Consider the following 19,614-nt stretch of genomic DNA (forward strand, 5'->3'; position numbering starts at 1 on the left):
ATAACAATAATAGTAGTGAAAACATTTATTAAAAAATGAAGCATTACAACTGCAAATTACATTGCCTTATCTAATTACCATTCTTATTGTCCTTCCCAACTCAAAATCGTGTCAAGCACAAAAAGTACTGTTAAAAACATTTTTTTAGGCACCCAGTATTTCTTAAACAAGATGTTGGTTTTTGCACAGTCCACAAGGTTCTCCGCGTAGCAACATCGAAATAAATGTACTGAAATATCTAAAGAAAATGATTATTTGAAATCTTAAATGCATAGCTAGTTAGAAATGAAAAACGTGCAATTCCTTCTCTGGCCTTTCAAACCCTGCCAGGTTTGTGTAATCAAACTAACAAGAACATAGAACTCATAATGAGACAAGCACACAGTTCACTAAACTCCTGGAAACTAATTCAGGACCAAAGCCAACAAAACGGCGACCAAACTTGCTACCAAACCAGAGATACGGGCAGCTGCATTACAGTTATCACCCTCGCAGCAGTCGATCTCGCATTTTGACAACATTCCTGTGGTGGCGTTTAAAATTTTGCACACTGTAAAGAAAATATATTCGCTATTAAGAACGATAATAATATCATTTTTCTATGTCGTTAAGGCGGATGACCCAACTAGAACTGGGGCGCATGCAGGATTTTAGAGAAGGGGGTTCGAGATATGGAATGTCGTGGACGTTTCCCTGTTGGGGTATCCTTGGGCATCCTTCCCCAGGGATATTATTAACATTGAAATCCTTGAAAATGGGATTTTCGGCATTTTGAGGGCAAGTCAGCATGTTACAATGTCTCATTTTTTTAGGCGTTTGCGACCGAGCTCCCAGACCCTCCCCTCCCCTCCCTTTGATCTGACTCAGTAGAGATTCCACAACATGAAGCGAGCAGGAGTATCTGTAGATGAGTACTTGAACATTGCAGGGTTCAATTCTCCTGGAACGAACGAGGTACTGTGAGTACATTATCTTGCCGAAGAGAACCGCGCAATAATTAAACCCGGACAAGGGCTCGATCAATCCGGAGAGCAGGACGCTAACCATTAGGTTTTTACTGGGACTCTCACAAAGACATTCAGTTAATTGTCGACTTAAAGTCGAGATAGAAAAATAAATGGCTTCTTCTTCGGGTGTCCGATTTTTTTGTAATATTTCTTTTGTATTTTTTTTATTTTATGAAGGACCTCCCTGAAAATCACGTGTTTACGGGACAGGTGCTTCCTCATATGAATATTTTCCTTCTTATTGTTATAATTGTTAAAACCATTTGGTTGTTAAACATGTTCAATATTATATTCAGAGGGGGGAGGAGAGCGCTCCCTTTCCTGGGCTATCTTCTCACTCGGTGCCCGAGCACAGTGCCCGAGTACGATTCTAATGTGAACACAGCACCTTTTTCCGAGTACTCACACCAGAATTCGGGCACAGTGCCCGTACCCGGGTACATGGTCTCGACCTTGTTAATCTGGCAATAGGCCCTTCGCAGGATCCGGTCACATGGTACGGAATTAATTATGCTGGGACGCAAGTTGCGCAGTGGGACTTCCAAAACAAAGGAACTAGTACCAGTCCAGCCCGACTTTCCTTTGTTTTGGAAGTCCCACTGCGTTACTTGCGTCCCATCGTAATTAATTCCGTACCATGTGACCGGATCGTCTATAGATGGTACTTGGGTCTTTGGAGTAACCGGTGTCTGAGGGAAACATTATTTTGTGTTGGTAACTACGCACCAGTGTCTACGCGCCAAGGGTGAATGCAGCCATACATTACAGCCTTCACATTAATTTTACTTACTATTGTATGGACTGTCCGGGCTACACACAATGCTGCTGAAGCAATTTTTCAACTGGAAGTCCAATGATCCAGCATTAGGGACTGCCATTGTTCCCTTGATCGTCATACATCTGTCCAAGAACGTATCACAAGTGATGCTTCTGATGTTCTCATCGTTGCATTTACCTACACCTGAGTATCCGGGAATGTCTGTACAGTCATAGCATTCCAGAGTCAAAGCTGTCAATTCAAACAGATAAAACATCAATCCTGTTCTTTACACTAATAAAATCGGATCTGTTTACTTTGTAACACGGACACCAACGCTTTCAAAATTGCTTCGGAATTGGGCTTTCGAAAGGAGAGCTGCCCGAACTGAAATGGAATTGCAGACGAGTGACACCGTTATAGATCGATTAGGATGGAAGCCGCTCTCTGAGAGACGTGAGGAGCATATAAAAGAACTTGTCAATAAATGCTCAAAGGGAAATGTCCCAGATTAATTGAAGAACTATTTTGATACAACACGAAGTGGTATACATTCTTATTATACTAGAGGTAGCATAAACATTTTTTAAGTTGCAAAACGTACGTTTTATTACAAGGATGCAATTATTTTTAACTCTTTAATTTTTACCATTTTTTGCAAGAATTTTTAAATTTCCCCCATTCTTTCTTTTCATATATTCATTTCATCTTTGGTTTATTTAACAGGGCCCACAGTGATGTCAGTTTTATAACTGAAGTGGTTACCCAGTATAAATATTATAATTATTATTATAAAGTAAAGGGAGAAGCCAAGGGAAAAGGGAGAGAGTCTTTTTATTAGTAGTAGTATTTTTATTTTTTATGTGTTATCCAATCAGCGCAGCATTCAGATTTTGGACGTTCAGCGCAAGGGTGCTTTTGTGCCATGCTTTTCTCCACTTCTCTCCTCGACCCTTCTCCCTTCCCCTTGGGAAGGTCTGTCTGGCTGATAATGAGGCTTCGTCCGTTTAATCTATGATCGCGAAGATCATCTAGCCTGCAAGCTGGCTCTCGTTTTGCTCGCGTGTTTGGGCTTTTCACGACCTCATGTTCCGACCTCATGTTCCAACGTCATTGTATGGAGTACAGTGGAACCCCACCTTACGTAGGCTCGATTTCCAGGCGTTTTGCGAGTGCGGTTGTTTATTCTCCTCCCAACGAGGATGTGGGGCAAGGACCGCGGGCTCACAAAACTGCTGCAAATCGAGCCTACGCTTTACAGTCACCTCGTAATTACGGTCACCCCGTTATTACGGCCACCCCGTTATTACGGCCACCCCGTTATTACGGCCACCCCGTTATTACGGCCACTCCGTTATTACGGCCACCCCGTTATTGCGGTCACCCCGTTATTACGGCAACTTTTTTTGTCCCAGCGAAACGCCCATAAATTTTCTCATACGCAAACCCTGTTGATACGGTCAACGGCCACATTTTACAAGCTCAACCAGTATAATCCTTTGTAATTTTACCCCGTTTATACGGCCACTCCAACCAGTTATGTTCATCATTCTGATTGAAGTTTCATTGTTTTAAAATTATGTCTGCATTCCGGATGCTGGTAAAGAACAGTTGTTTAGAATTGCAATTCTGATAGATCTGTTAAAGTGCCTATGAAGTAAAAACTAATTGCTGCTGATTTGAAAAGCTTTTCAAAGTAAAGAAGAATGGCGTTTTCCTTTTTGGAATATCTTTTTTCGTTTTAGAGATATTCACGTTTTTGTATTATAAGTGATGACGTCATAGGTGGTTCCACTAAAACAGTTCAACACTCAATCAAGAATATCTCTCAAAATATTAAAGCAGTGTTCTTTAAACTTGGCACCAGAAATGTAAATCACAAAATAAACAAAATGACACCCGTCGTGCCGTCGCCATGTCAACAGTTATGCCGCTGGTCTCGTTTTAATTAAAACTAACATTACCAAATTTTATCTTAAACAAGGATCATCCACTCCCAACAATCTAATGGGGAGAGTTAAGACAATATGGGAATCATGTGTGTTCCCAGCAAGACCCTCTGTCCCTTTTCGAAGGGTTGCAAATTGGCATATTTGGTTTTTCACAGAAAGAGACTGGAGCCAAAAGTGTTGCAATGGCAACAACACAGAAGGTGTCATTCTGTTTCTTTTGTGATGCACATTTGTGGTGCCAAGTTTGAAGAACACTGCTCCAATATTTCTAGAGATATTCTTGATTCAGTGTTTTACTGTTCAAGTGGAACCACCTATGACGTCATCACTTTCCTCGTTGACATAATACAAAAACGTAAATATCTCTAGAACGAAAAAAGATATTCTAAAAAGGGAAACGCCATTCTTCTTTACTTTGATAAGTCTTTCAAATAAGCAGCAATTAATTTTTACTTCATAGGCACTTTAAGAGGTCACTCAAGTTAGACCAGTCATAAGGTTTGACCCTACCCCATTACTACTGCAGAAATTTCATGGCCCGTTGATGACCGTATTAAACGTGGTTCCGCTGTACTTTTAATGCCCTCTTTGCAGCCACGTGTATTTGAGTAATCACAGACTATAACTTGTTCAAGCAGAATGAAAGGCTAAATTTTCACCGCTAACTCGAATCCGATCTACTTTCCCCCAACAATTCCTAGAAAGTGCGCGGGCTCCTTTCTGGAACAGCGGCTGGTAAGCGAGCCCAGCAGTGCAGAATGACTGGTACCCAGATTTTACGGACGGGATTATAAATTGAACATCGAATTTATTGATCTTTATTATGCAGCTCAAGAGCTTATTCTGGACGGAGTTACCTTCTGAAACCCGATTGCTTCCTTCGTTAAGGCTGTTTTTATGTTTTTCACTAAGAGTAGGTTTACACTAGAGGAAATTGTTCCGAAACGTTCTAGTACCGGATTAGTTTTGCTGTTTACACACAAGTGGACGAATCCGAAATAAAAACTCCCCGGTTTGGTCATGTCTACGGAGATTTTTAATCCGGGATTTACAGTGGGAACTTTGAATCCGAAAACTTTTGAATCCGGAGAGTTTTGTAGTGTAAACGATTTCCTCTCAAATCCGGATACTTTTCCGCCTGCGATCTTTTGACTTTTCGGAAGAACAAAAATGGCTGATCTAGTAATGGCCACTGATGCGAGGCAGCCTGCCCCGCACCGCCCCGATCGCTTCGCAGCCGTTTCGGGCTCGTTTTTCGTCCTCGCCGAGAGCCTGTTCACAGGTTAATGTAACAGACCTCAACGAGCAATATAGTCATACAAGACTGATCTGATTTTTTTTCCTGTCCTTTATTTCGAAAGCAGTAGATTACTCTGTTCAGATGTACCGTTAATGTTACTGAGAACATCTTTATCTCATAATATGGATCTAGGTGGCGCGGCCTAGTGGCTGGGGCGCTGGAATTATGAGGTCCCGGGTTCAAATCCTCCACCCTGCCACTAGATGGATCTTTTGCTTGGTAGTCCCAAATTCAACTCCTGCACGCTTTGTGAATAGGTCAGCCTCCCGACAGTTGGGATTTTTAACAAGTTTCTGTTCGATTAAAATATTTATATGCTTATTTTCAGTGTCCCTAATTAGTACAGCAGTGCTAAACACTTCGACACTTAAATAAAGTGATTCAATTTATTTTATCTATCTATCTATCTATCTATCTATCTATCTATCTATTTATCTATTTATTTATTTATTTATTTATTTGGATCTCCAAATAATGATCGTTTTAGCTATCCTAAAGTGATTTCCTTCTGTCAAGTAATTCATATTATGTGCGCAAAACAAAAGAATGTGGCGCATTTGTTCGTTCAATAGATCGAAGCTATTAAAGTTCGCGGTTTCATCACCATTCCCCTTAGTCTGTAATTAACTGTCTGAAAGCTAAGTAGCGGTGGGAAAAATCTACTCCGAATTGTTATTTTGGATCTGCATGGGTGGCAGGCGTAAAAGAGGGAGGCGACGCGAAAACTTGACAAAAGTCTGGTCTTGTCTGGTCTTTTGTGTTGAAGAACAATAGACCCGAGGTCTCAGTCACGTTCCATAGTTCAGTTTCAAGAAGCAACCCAAATATCAACGAAAGCTCGACACGAATTACGAACACCGTGTCCAAATTGTCAATTCAACATCTGTATAATCATAAGCAAAACCAAGCTATAATATAGAAGGTCCAAAAGGTCATACCCATTTGCCAAAATTATGCTGAAAGGTTCGTTCAAAGGTCGTTTGTATTTATACAGACGGTCATTTATATTCACGGTATATTATTAGTATATTTATATTCAAAGGGAACCTTTTTCCCGAAGAGGACTTTTGGAGCTTTCTTTTTCCTGTCAATATCGCAACGAAAGTAATACACCTCCACTAACTATGACCCAACATAAAAAAAACATCAAAAAGTTGCCACCTGTTAAAGAAGGGTTCACATTGCAAAATTACCATATAATTTATTTGCCAGAAAATGATTGGACCTCATGAGTTCGGAAATCGGCTACTAGGTGAAGGTGAATTCTTTCGTCTACAAGAGTAGAAGACAAATAGGTAATTGTATACAGACTTCGTTTTCTGAGCTGGTCGCCCAATCAAGTCATTATTGTATCGACGAAACTTCCTACCGCTCGGGTGTATTTCTGGCAGTATTCGATCACTTCGCTCCAAGTCAGTTCGCTCCAACGCCCATATACATTATTCCTCGTTCTTTCGTCCACTTTCAGGCCAAACTTGGTTAACTGAGGTAGCGAACTCGGCCTGTGTGGAGCGATCTAACTTTTGCTGGAGCGAACTGACTTGGAGCGATGATTCTAACCAGGGAGCGAAACGACCGTGATTCTTCCTGGCAATACGCTGGATTACCACAGCGTGCTTTCTTCATTATATTTCTCATCCGATTCCACAGTGTTTCTTTCTCAGCGTAGAGCTTACGTTTTGTTCTTTGATAAACATTAAGTGCTATTCTAAGCATATAGAGCACGAAGCGAAGGCGAGAGCATATCCATGATTTTAAAGGACATATAAGACTGAAAGCTTTGTTAACGAAACAACATCAATACAGTAAACGATTTATTTAACGGACGGAAATTAGGGCTTGTTTACCATTTACGTTTAGGCATACATGGTTGCCAGATCGACCAAGGGATTCGAAAGACAGTTTTGGTATATCGATTCTTAGTTCGATTAATCGTTCTAGCGAGCTACAACATTGAAAAGCCTTCGATCCACACCCCTTGCGTAATCGAATGTCAATCGCCGCGCGCTCGAGCGATTTTCAGTAATCAAACATTTTCATCTAGCAAATTAAGCTGAGTCAACTCACCAGTTGGCATCATATACAGAGCCAGTAGGCCAACAATAAGAAAAGATGAAGTTTCCATGATTCGGCAAGTTGAAAACAAAACAGTATGGTCAGCGCTTCGAACAATGCCAACAGTCACGACAATCACACCAACACTGTAAACTGTGGGTGTGGCAACCTCGTTCCCAGGGTCTCTCATGTTACCGTCCCCTGAAAAACGAGTGACAGCTCCCTATGCCAGGCAGCAGGGGGTTGTAAGTCATTGTTCAGACATTGTTTGTCCCCTGCTGGCTAGCCTGCGAGCAGGCTCACGTTGGAGCACAAGCTAGCCTGCGTAGCAAGCTATCTATCACGGTAGCTCACAGTGACTCAACTCCGTCACTGACCTAACTCACCATGCCAGATCACAGGGTCAAATAAGACTCTCGGCCGCGCAATTGATGTTTACACAAACGAAAATCAACTGTAATAAGAACACCGGGGTCAGTCGCTAGGTCGTAAATGTTTTTTCGGTGGTAATTCCGCAGACCAGGGTATTTCGCGAGAGGTGCGATATTTGCGTGAGCACTGTGAAAAACTGAATGGCTTTCAAACTGTACTGATCTTTCGTGTTTGAATTTGAACAAGTGTTTCCAAATTAAAGACTTTGGTAGAGAACAAAAGGAGGGTGTATAGTTCGATCCATCGTCACCGCTTTGAAAGCGGCTTTCACTGAAACTGTCACGCTCAAGAAGTGTTTTTCGTCCGCGACTTATTTCAAATTTCTATTTGAATCATTATTCTATTTGTTTCGTTTTTTTTTAACTTTAAATTTCTATTTCAAATTCTATTTTTTTTTAGTGTATTGAGCCGAAAAAATATGTAAGAAGATATTTAACAATCAACTGATTTAAATTTTGTCTCATTTATAATCGTCTTTATGGTGATTAAAAATTATGAAAATGATACCACTGAATTGACACCCCATTTTTCGAGATTCTTTCAAAATTTCCGGCGAGCACCCACCCCCCCTTTTTATATGGGAGTTCCCTACCCCTGGGGTTTCAGTGCCGCGTCTTATTTTCATTAAGAACATTAGACATTAGTTTTATACCTTGAAACGTACGTATTATTGCTAATCCCTTCCCCCGGGAATTGCATGGTATAAAAGGAGTATTAAATAACATATGGTAAGTTAGGTGTTTTCTTTCTTTCTCTTTTTTTTTTAATTTTTTTTTAATTTTTTTTTTTTTATTATTATTATTATTTTTTTTTTTTTGTACAATCCACTAACTCGCTGCTGGTTTTCCGCACAAGAACATTGATACAACTGTCCTGAAAAATCAAAAGGAAATGACTATTTTGAAACCTTTCTTCAGTTATAACTGTTTAAATTTATTATGAAAAAAGTGAAAAATTCCTTTTCTGGCCTTTCAAAACCTGGTATTCAGTTTAGACTAGAAACAAAACAAAGTATGTGATGTGACATGCGTACACTCCACTAAGCTCCTGGAAACACATTCAGGAACAAAGTCAGCAAAATGACAACAAAACTTGTTACTAAACCAGAGATACGGACAGCTGCATTGTCTGTATTGCAAAAATCACCATCACAGCAGTCGATTTTGCATTTGGGCATCATTCCAGTGGTGCTATTCAAAAGTTCGCACACTGTAAAGAAAATGTCATTGTTATTAAGAGCGACAACAATATTAATGAAAATGAAAATGAAAATATAGAATAAAAATAACAATAATGACAACGACAATGACAATAATAATGATAATGATAATGATAATGATAATGATAATGATATGATAATAATGATAATTAACATTTATTTCTTGAGTGCGCATTGGATTGAGGATGATAGATAGCCAATGAGGCGCATAGCACCTGGTCATTGCTGTAAATAACTATAGCTTTTCTTCAAAAAAGCTGGGTTGGAATTGAAGATTTTGGATGACGTAAAGATATAAAGCAAATGAAGTTTTAATTTCCATCAGGACTTGTAAATCTTTGTAGCAGAGACAGCCAAGGTTAGGCTGAAAATCTCAAGTCACTGTACTTGAATTCAAAAGTCCCATTTAAGTTACACTGGTTTTTGTTTGTCGCTGTTCCTGATACCACTTTTACTTTAACAATAATAATAATAATAATGATAATGATAACGATAATGATAATGACAGTGATAATGATAATGATAATGATAATGATAATGATAATGATAATATATATAATAATACAGCCTTACAATAGTTTTACTTACTGCCCACGCCAGCCAGAAGGCAGATAAAGCTGCTAGTGCAGTTTTTTATCTTGAAGTCCAACGATCCATTACCAGGGACTGTCACAGTGCCTGTCATGGTCATACATCTATCAAAGAATGGATTATCGCAAGTAATGTTCTTGACATGCTCCCTGTTGCATGAGCTTGGATTTGGGTGTTCAGGAGTGTTATCACATTCATAGCATTTGATGGTGGCCAAAGCTGTCAATTCAAGCAAATAGGATGTGGATTGACAAAAATTTTAACGGCTGGGTGCGGGATAAAAATACTTTGGTGGGAGCAGGATCACTCATTTTGGCAGGTTGGACATGTGAACCCTAAGTTTTTAAATTGAAGGCTGGATGTGTGATGAAAAACAGAAAATCACACGTTATGCAGAGCCAGGCAGGATTAGGATAAACATTCTTAGTTGGGTGGGACGGCAGGATTTAACTAAAATTGGTGGCAGGATGCAAAATTGATAAAACCTAAATTATTGCATCCTCTTAAAATGTCAAAAATGTCAATAGTGTAAAAGTAAACTAGTTCATATCCAGGCGGTTACTCCCAGAACAAAAATTGGGTGGGGTCATGTGGTCTACTACCCTTTTGCCAGACCAAAGGTTGCAATTTTCACTATCCCAATGAAAATCAGATTTGACCAAATATTTGCTGCCCTATAATCAGTTTCATAGCTCAGACAAAAAAAATTACCAAATTTCCAGACAAAAAAAAAAGTTACAAAATTGCCATCGTCAAAAAAGGTGCCAAGGTCGCACAACCCCAGCGGTTTTGTTACGCTGGGATTTTTGTTCATGGAAGACATCACAAAATGTAACATTTTGCAATGTCAACTGTCATCATGCTTTGTTCTTTCTGATATTACTAGCTATAGATGAAACAACTTTAGGGCTGCTGTAAAAATCAAACTGTTGGACAAGAAAAATAAAATGCCACAAAGAGAAGCAGTTGATATAAAATAACAACAATTTTCATTCCACTGGATCCCAGAGGTCCTATTGTGCAGTTCCAGAATTTAATATCCATACTCTGCCCACAGAAGGGATTTGAATTTCCTGGGGGTGAGGGGGTTCTGTAAGACAAAAAAATGTAAACAAAGGTGTGAAGTTTAATTGGAATTTCCAGAGGGGTGGGGGGGAGGGTCTTATAAAAAATCCCTTCCATGGGGGAGTATGGATATTTTCTAGAGCTACACGTTAGAGCTTGCATGGTCTTCAATCCATGTTTTTGGGTAGTAGAAAATTCCCTTTTTCTAGGAATTTGAATTTGCAAGGATCCTCCAAGATCTTCAAAGATCCTTGAAGATCCTGACAAGGCATTATACAGTAGATACTGGAAGATCCTTACAGATCCTTGCAAGGATATTAAGGATATTTGAGGATCTTGGAAAGAATGTTCAAAGACCTTGTAAAGATTCTCAAAAAGATCCTTGAACCTAATATTGGGCTGACAGTGGTCTAAGAATAATTATGAAGAGCCCAAAGGTCCATAACCAACTGGAATCCTGGATGCCCAGCACTTAAGCTTAAGTGTCTTGAAAAAAGTAAGTTTTTCCAGTTGCCCAAATGCAAATGTTAGTCACCTGTGTCACCCAGGCACTTAAGAACTAGAGCACAGCCCTGCCAAAGATCTTTATTTACCAGGCAGGTAAGCTACAACATTGAAAAGCCTTACAGACCCCCTTTGCAATCGATACAACTATTAATTGCAGTGTAATTGATTTTTAGTGATCAAACATTTTCATCTAGTAACCTTGAGAACTCACCTGTTGGCATCACATACAGAGTCACCAGAGCAGCAAGAAGGAAAGATGAAGCTTCCATAATTTGCCAACTTGAGAAATGATAGGGATGCTGCAAGCAGTTGAACCAAGACTATACTGCATGTGGTTTTTATGAGGCTGATAAAAGGTCCTTCGAATAAAAAATAATTTCTATAATTTTTGAGAAAAGAAATATGTATAATTAAATAATCAGTAGATTCCCTAGCAACCTTTGTGGCATTATAGGTGTTTGAGGGAACAAAGGAACAAAACTGCAGTGCAGTGACCTCCACCTCTGGGTCTATAGCTTCCTGGAGTTAGGTCTTAATGTTTTATCCCAGGGGAAGCAGTGTCTCTGGGGTTAGTTTTTCATCTTGAGGAAGGAGTAATTGGGGCCATTAAAGGACAAAAAGTGTCCTTGGGGTTAGTTATAGGGTTGAGGAAAGGAAAAGGCCCCTTGGGGTTAGTTTTAGGTTTTAGAGGAGGGCAAACAGTCTCCTTGAGGTTAAAATAAGGTCTTTGAGAAAGACAAGGTCTGGGGCAGAGGAAAAGGTTTCCTTGAGTCACTGGGTGTTTTTGTGATTGGGCAAGGGCAAAAGGTTTCCCCGATTAATTCTTGGTGTTTTGGGATGACAAACAGTGTCGTTGTGGATAGTTTTTGACTCTCCGGAAGAAACGATTAGTTTCCTTGAGGTTAGTTTAAGGTTTTTGAGAATCTTCTCGGGATACTTAGTTATTTTGGGGGGGGGCAGGGGTGGAGTCAAAAAGGCTTCTAAGCAGTGTCTCTGGGGTAATTTTAGACTTTGTGAAGGCGTTAACAGTTTCCTACGGGTTAGTTTCAGGTTTTGGAATGGGCATAAAATAAAATAGTTACAGGTATAGGAAAGAATAATGAAATAAATAAGTGCATAATTTTGTTAATATTTGGTTTTGTAGTGCTGTTTTTTCTCTAAATTATAGAGCAAACAAAAACATGAAAGTGGTAAAGAAAGAGAGAGAGACGTAATGAGGAGTATCCGTGACCTCCGGCCGAGTGATTGGAAGAAGGATGCATCAACACCAAAGCTCCTACAGGCTTTTGTACATTATGCTGGTATTTTTCGAGCATTTTAGTGAGGCAAAAGCATCAAGCACTATTCGAGCATTTCAGTGGCATTTTCCTGGAAAATTAATTGTCTTCCACATCCAGAAAATAAATAAAAATTATTTTTACGACAAAATGAGGACTTAATTTAAAATTGAAAAAAATTCAAAATGCCACCCTAATACAGCTGAGTGGAGACTAAGGAGAGGTCAGTGGCAGTCAAATCAAATTAAAAGATCATTCAGAGAATTATCTTTTGGTGTATTAAAACTATTAAAAACGTTGCGTTATACTACGTACATGTTTTTTTTTTTAAGCACCTTGAGCTGTTAACTGTGTTGAAACGTTAAAATTATTAAAATTTAAGAAACCCTACGTATGAGCATTAACCGAGCATTTTGGCGACTTTTTGGGAAGACCGAGCATTTTAGTGGGAAAAATGGAGCATTAAGGTGGAGCATTTAAGTGGGAAAATAAAAGCATAATGTACAAAAGCCTACGCTCCTAGTAGCAATGAATCGGTGGGGGGGTGGGGGGGGGACATTGCACAACTGCGCCACATGCTTCTAACCTGTTCTAACTTTTATCTTGAGACTTCCGCTGAGACTATGTCAGTGAAAGAAAGTAAAGTAAGCCAAACGAGGGCAAACAAATTGAAAAAAGGAAAATCTTTAGAAGCGCTTTATTTGTAACATTAATGAAATCGAACGGATAAATGCTAGCGTACTACATGTCCTACACGTAAAAATAGGTTTGGGTGTGAAGGGTAAAAAAAGCGAGCGTTGGTTGAAATGCCCTGAGTAAATAAGATAAGAATAAACTGTGTTCAATAATCAATGTAAAATGTAATAATATATACTGACCTGCTAGTTTTCAGCTTATTTTCAATGATGTTTCGAACCATCAGTAAAGATTTTCGCAGATTCGCGCGGTTGACGCCAAAAATGACGTAGGGGTAGTGACGTAGTTAGGAGAGGGTCTGGGAATAGGTTCGCAAAGCTAGACCAGTGGGAATACCCGAGGTAATGGAACGACTAAGAGGAATGGTTCTACCCATTTTTTTTTCCTTTTTCCGAATTCCCTACATAAGTGCAGAGAAGAAGGGCAATGAACCGGTTTACCAAAAACTGCATGGAACGGCAAATTTAGGTCGGACCGGTCCGACCAGTCAAAGCCAGTGGACCACCTCCATAGGTGGTCCCGAATATTCCGGTCGAAAAGAACCGAAACGGGCCCTTCCACTTGACTTCCGATCGAAATTTCCGGAATCTTGGGCATAATGGAAAGCATCCCAGGTCTTTCGTTTTTCGCTGATTTTCGTTCTTTTATCATCGTTGAAAAAGTGGTTTGGTTGAGAGGCAGAGGCTCTGAGGGATTTCCTAAATGAGCCTAATTAGAGGCTTCAGTGTGGGGTATTCGAGATTTTGTACTTTGTTGAAGATGAACGCGTGATTTGGTAGAAATGATCAGTGGTTGAGGTTAGTCCTTCGATATGAATATTCATGCTGGTAAGCGAACGTTCCAGCTGGTATAAATATGTCATAATTATTAAAAGATGTCTATTCATTAAACAGACCAGAAAAATGAGGGAACTTAGCAAGAGATGTAATTAAACAGGGAGATTGAAATTTTAACGGTGCTTTGAAAAAGTTTCGGTTTGTATACCGCGGCCGGTTCATGGTACATTTCATTAATCTTAGTTGAGAAAACAAATTTGGATATGTGTCTATAACTCATTGGAAAAAAGATTCGACGTTCAATTCGAATGAAAAGCTTTTAATGAAGCTAACAGTTGTGTAAAATGGGTAGTAAAAGAGAATATAAGAAATATTGCTTAGGGGTTTGTGGAGTTACTGACAGTTGTAATGTTTGCAAGCTGTCATTAAATTACAAGTCTAAAAGCTTCTAAACTTAAAACTCATTCCAGTGTTGGGGAAAGGTAAGAAGGCTACATTTTCTCGCTTGCAGACATCACCTCGGCTCAGTTGCTGGTTTTATGGTACAAAAATTAATCCATTTCCAAGTTTTACGACAAGTCCTGGTGCGCAACATTTCACTTGGAAACTGATAAGTTTTACAAGCACTCTTGTTGTCCTGCAAATCAAACATATTTCCGTAAGAAAATTACTATGCACTGAAAAGACTTCTTTTGGAATATAGGTACCGGTAAACTAGTCGACAACTTAGCAATGGAAACCCTCGGTTAATTGGCCGTGGGAGGCTGGGGACGAAAATGTTTCCAGTTTCCCCTCGACCAGGATTCTGGTCTCCGACTCCATTACGGCTGACTGCCGAATAGGCCAACTTTCCTATAACAGTGTAAATGCGCCTTCGTGACAAGTACTATAATTGGATGAAAAGACGTGAAACTCATATTGCCAAACTACCCGAAATCTATGCTACCAAATACGCCGCAGTTTATTTAGCGAAAACTAAACATAACAAAAATTAAGCTTCCCTATTTTTCGATGTTTCACTTAGTTGGCAGTTGACGCGCCTTGATTAAAACGCTAGTTTCATACCTTGAGCCTTACGTAAGAAATTACAATCGTTAATCCATGACGTCTTCCGGAATCACATTGTGTGAAATGCTGTTTGTAATCACCAGCAAACCTTTTTCACTTATTATGTAATTATACAAATGTCAACTCAAATCTAGGACTTATTTAATGAAAAATCAAGTGTGTTACGTCAAACATGCCCTCTTGACATATGGGCGGTTTGTTGATAAAACAGCCTGAAAGCGCTGAAACACGAGTTTAGTACAGGAACCCTACAATGGCACGACTTTGGAAGGACGTTTTCGTGAGCTTATGTTGTTGCATTTGGCTATCCAACTTAGGTAAGCTGAGTCTCTAATTATCAACGCGATATCAAACCGCTTTGTTATTCTGATATGGGATTTGAAGCATGCCCAGTCAACCTCAGAAATTATGAAGTCTATCCTTTGTATAGTTTAGTTTGCGAAAACTTAGCGCCAATTCGGGCACAATATTTCATCTCCTGTAACAAACCTCGCGTTTTCGTAGGTTAATACACAACTTTTGATAACAAAGTTAGCTTTTTTGGTGTAATGTAATAATGGTATACTTTGACTTAAGCTTCCATTTTGAAGAGGCCTTAAACTCGGCAAGCTTGTTTGTCAGCCAGCTTTGAAGACTGTTACGTCGATTTTGACTGCTTTATTTGTTGCTAAAACCGTCAAGACGATTTTAGTTTCAAAGTTGCTCGAAATAAAGTTTGCGCCTAAAAAAAATCACACTGAAAGGCACAGAACGTGGCGATCTTGCATATAATTTTTATCAATCATGTGAAAGCGACATAAGTGTTTACCGAAGCAGTTATTTCCTTCTAATAATTTCCATTGTTACAAAGGGATCTCTTAGATTACACTCTTTCTTCAGTTATAATTAGTTTTACGTGTTATAAGACCGTAATCTTGTTCCTGTACCAAAACTTCCTACTTCTTTCGCAACCGTTGGTAACAATAACGGTTTAAAAAGAAAACAGAGTCGACTATTTCCATTGAAAGGGAACTACGCAGTTCTGTCGAATTCTTCGTTTAACTTGGTTGTTTTTTTTATCAAGATCATCGATCTCGCCGAATGGTTATTTCTCGACGGATCCGCCTAATTTACGTGTATCATATCGCAATGCCATCTGGCAGCGTAAGCCAAAATTTTGAACGTGAAATTTCTGATCTGTTTTTATATTTTGAAAAACCAAATTTCCCGCACATCAGAATCAAAGCTGAATTCACTCTTCCTGGATTCAAACATCAATCATTCCAGCATCCTGGTTAAAAAGGAAAAATCAGCCGCAAGTACGTTTATCAGCGAACATCTCGAAGAACGAACTTATTTTCTTCCTTCACTTTTTACTTCTAGTTTTAATTCAGCGATAATTTAAAAAGAGACTTGTCTGGTAGCTGTTTATCTTATACACCATGTCGAATTTCATTAGCTGCACTCTTAAATCTATTGAGCACAACACACCATTTATTACGGCTTGTACCTTAATTCTTCAGTCAACACGAAGAAATAAAATATACTGTAGTTTGTGTTTTGAGTGACGCCCTAATCTTCAGCGAGTTTTAATTTCACTTGGTCGCTCAAATTATAAATTCTAGTAATCACCTCAAGATGGATATTTAATTGGTCTATCAACTACCAAAAAGGAATTTCCACCTGGATAAAACAGTGCAAGAGTGTATGGTTTGTTATTTTCGAGAACGTCTTTTTGGCAAAGCTAATATAATATCAGGTTAGAACTGCCTAAAAGCTAAAGGCGCCTGAATTAATTGTTCGAATGTTCCTTTGTGCGGCAGTGTTCTCAGTGGACCAGTCTTTGAATTCTGAACGCCTGATCGATCAAAAGTAATCCAACAAAATAAACTGTGAAAAGATACTGAATTCGAACGGTTTTTATATTAAAGAGGAAATTTTTCCATGTTAAGTATTGTTTAGCTGGCGGTTTCTGTATAAATCACCTCAGTCAAAAAGATTTTACCACTACTTAAACGAAAACCACAACAGGTGAAACCCATTTTGAAAACGTCATGCAATTGTAATATGCTCCATATTTTTTCTGAAAGGATGCTGCAGTTTGCTCTTTTTGATTTATCTTTTATTAATTGAATTCTTCATCAGTATTAGCCGGCATATATAACCAGGGTTCAGAACTTAAACGCTACAAAATTAACCATAACACCAGCCTCGTATTATTTATGCACGGGTATTGCATGATATGGGCAACGATATCTAAACCGAAATAATTGATTGATATCAAATTTGTCTTTTGTCTAGGCGCGGTGACTTTTAAAGGTGGCTACTAGACATCAGATAACATTGTAAAGCTCGAACGTAATTTACACTGGAACTCGTACTGAGAGCATATCCCAACCAGCTAAAAGCCTTGATTCTATTTGATAATGCCCAGTTTCTTTTGAGTGACACATGCACTCTGGACTTTAAGCCCCCATGTTTGAGACAACTACTTTCAACTGTCCAATCCTGTGCAAATAGGCCATATTCGTATTCTCGGTATTGGACTGGAACTAGCTTGCAATTGAGGCTCATGCGGGGGAAGATCATAAAGAGATATTTCTGTCATTTGCATTTGAAAAGGCTCCCTACATTTAGCCTCAGTTGCAAGCTAGTTCCAATCCAAGAATACGAATACGGTCTATTCTCGACCACTGATCTGTCATGTACAAAACCACTGGAAGCTGTCAAGATCAGTGTGAGAAGCTAAGCCATTAACTATTTCCATTGATTCTTTTTCCAGCATGGTCTTTAAGGTGTTTTTCTTGCGAAGGACTCATCGACACAAAATGCGAGAGCAGTACAACAAAAATTGAGTGTCCCAGTAACGGAGAGCAAGTGTATGACTCGTGTTACACCGTGAAAAGAATTATGGACTACCCCATTATTGGGAGACGAACAGAGGTGTTAAAAAACTGCTCCGTTTTAGCAAAATGCTCATTTCTGGAAACATTGATTTGCGACAACTTCTACGGATTCATCAACAGTTGCTCAATTGAATGCTGTACTGGGGATCTGTGTAATAACAAGACATTTCAGTACAGTAAAACGTCTGTAACACCCACGAACTTCGGGATCGTGGAAACACGCGTGAACGTCACGCGGACTGTTGTGTCAAACAACGCGACACGTAAACCAGATGACACATCCGAGATTACTATGACGTCGACAGTTTCAATGATACAGAATTCTATGTCATTTGAGAAAGCGCTGACATCCTGGACTTCAGTGACGACATCCTGGACTTCACAAAAAAGTCAAGGAGCCATATTCAGCAGTGCTCGTCCCGCCATTGAGCCAACGATCGAGGTCAAACCAGTCAGCGGTGACGCAAAAAGCATCTGCGTTAAGCTGCCAGTTCTAATGTTAATGACGATTTTGGTCTTTGAAATCAACCACGACAGTTTATAGAGAAGAAAGCTTGTTTTTACCCCACTTTCTTTTTTCCAATGACCGATTTTAAGTAACGAAAACCGCGGGAATCTTTTATTTCAAATTACGTTCATAGACAAAACGGTATAAATATTGCTTTCCTCGGAAACCACGATACATTAATTATCCTTGTCTCTAGATCTTTCTCTTCTGTAGGTCACGTCATCGGCTAGACGCAGTCCTCTAAACTTTAGAAAACGAATAGCAAAATGAAAGCCAATGGAGAGTGTTATAGTGGAAAATGAGTGCAGCATTATAAGTAACGATAACTGCCGTATAAAAGGCATGGCTCCTGTCTGCGTTCAAGCCCAGTGGCCCATAAGGCCATGCCGGCCTGCATTAGTTAGCCCAAGCGTTAACTCTGTGGGTACCCTTTCAAACCAAGCTAAGGACACAACAAAACGACCCCAGCCCGGGCTCGAGCCGAAACCGCTCGATCCGGAGTCCAGCGGCTTCGCGCTAACCATTAGGCCACCGCTCGCGCGTCTCCCACAGTATTGGTAGGAATGTATCAGTTAATAAGAGAGTAAAGAATAACTGAATATGGATCGATTCAGAGATGATAGATAAGATCGAATCTCTTCATGCAGACACCACCACAAAAAGGACACTGCTATGTTACGCACGATTCACGCAGAATAAAAACAATCTTTGCCTCTGTACTGTAATACGAAGGCGGCCTTTATAATATGGTCGTTGCACCTTGTCCCTATGACGTCTGGTTTAATCATGTTAGACTGTAGTCTGTTTTTATCGTCAATGTCTTTGGCCCGCATTTCTTTTCAAGCGTTATCGTAGTCTTAATTTCCGTGTCGACAAGACGCTTTAGGAACAGGTCCGCAATTCGTACATGTGTGATCTGCGACATCGAATTTGTCATTCTCGTCCCCATAGTCCTTTTTAGCTAAAATTGGTGATATGAAAATGAACGACAGCTATAGAGTCCGTGCCCACTGGACTAAGATCTAACGCATACTTGTGCGGGGTCACTGTAGTAAGAAGGTAAAGAGGTAAGGTTATAGACGGGCTAAACTGACGCATAAAGCCAAACCGTATTTCAAGTTCAGCAGTATAAAACAATAATCGGTATGGCGGTATGGCTCTTCCTGAGCTGGGTACTAGTCCAACGCCAGGTGTCATCGTGGGCTCCTGTTTCCAGGTAACATTTTATACTAAGCTAGTCCAGGATTAGCGAGAATTTTGTTTTCAGTTTTGTAGTTTTCTGGTGAGGTTTTCTGTTTCCGTTTTTTTTTTTTGTTTTTTTGTTCTTCAGTTCTCAGCTTGAGTAATCTCAAACTACGCAAAATTGATACTTCGGTTGACTTTAAACCCTGCGTAAGCGTTAAGCGATTTTCAAACAACCCAGCGTAAGATCAGAGAGGATTCATCATAACTCCGGCCAGTGTTCAAACCAGCAGCATCCTGGTGCCAGGGCTCCGCACGCCCCAACACCGCCGTTCAT

General features: G+C 39.6%; 3 protein-coding genes across 3 annotated transcripts; 1 reads left to right on the top strand and 2 right to left on the bottom strand.

Annotated features, from left to right (window-relative positions):
• Positions 1-10: 10 nt before the first annotated feature.
• LOC145502867 (uncharacterized) lies at positions 11-7,768 on the bottom strand. The gene is made up of 3 exons (XM_081482269.1): positions 7,084-7,768; positions 1,798-2,016; positions 11-550 (listed from the first exon to the last, which is right to left on the bottom strand). Exons 1-3 carry the CDS (start codon positions 7,259-7,261, stop codon positions 405-407), a joined length of 543 nt encoding a protein of 180 aa, XP_081338395.1. The 5' UTR covers positions 7,262-7,768; the 3' UTR covers positions 11-404.
• A 331-nt stretch (positions 7,769-8,099) lies between these two features.
• On the bottom strand, positions 8,100-12,109 carry LOC145502870 (uncharacterized). The gene is made up of 3 exons (XM_081482273.1): positions 11,097-12,109; positions 9,311-9,532; positions 8,100-8,712 (listed from the first exon to the last, which is right to left on the bottom strand). Exons 1-3 carry the CDS (start codon positions 11,152-11,154, stop codon positions 8,543-8,545), a joined length of 450 nt encoding a protein of 149 aa, XP_081338399.1. The 5' UTR covers positions 11,155-12,109; the 3' UTR covers positions 8,100-8,542.
• A 2,648-nt stretch (positions 12,110-14,757) lies between these two features.
• LOC145503048 (uncharacterized) lies at positions 14,758-19,534 on the top strand. Its single transcript, XM_081482473.1, has 2 exons — positions 14,758-15,019; positions 17,464-19,534. The coding sequence occupies exons 1-2, from the start codon at positions 14,956-14,958 to the stop codon at positions 18,129-18,131; spliced, it is 732 nt and encodes a 243-aa protein (XP_081338599.1). The 5' UTR covers positions 14,758-14,955; the 3' UTR covers positions 18,132-19,534.
• Positions 19,535-19,614: the final 80 nt, after the last annotated feature.

The sequence above is a fragment of the Orbicella franksi genome, chromosome 11 (genome assembly GCF_964199315.1).
Source record: "Orbicella franksi chromosome 11, jaOrbFran1.1, whole genome shotgun sequence".
NCBI lineage: Eukaryota > Metazoa > Cnidaria > Anthozoa > Scleractinia > Merulinidae > Orbicella > Orbicella franksi.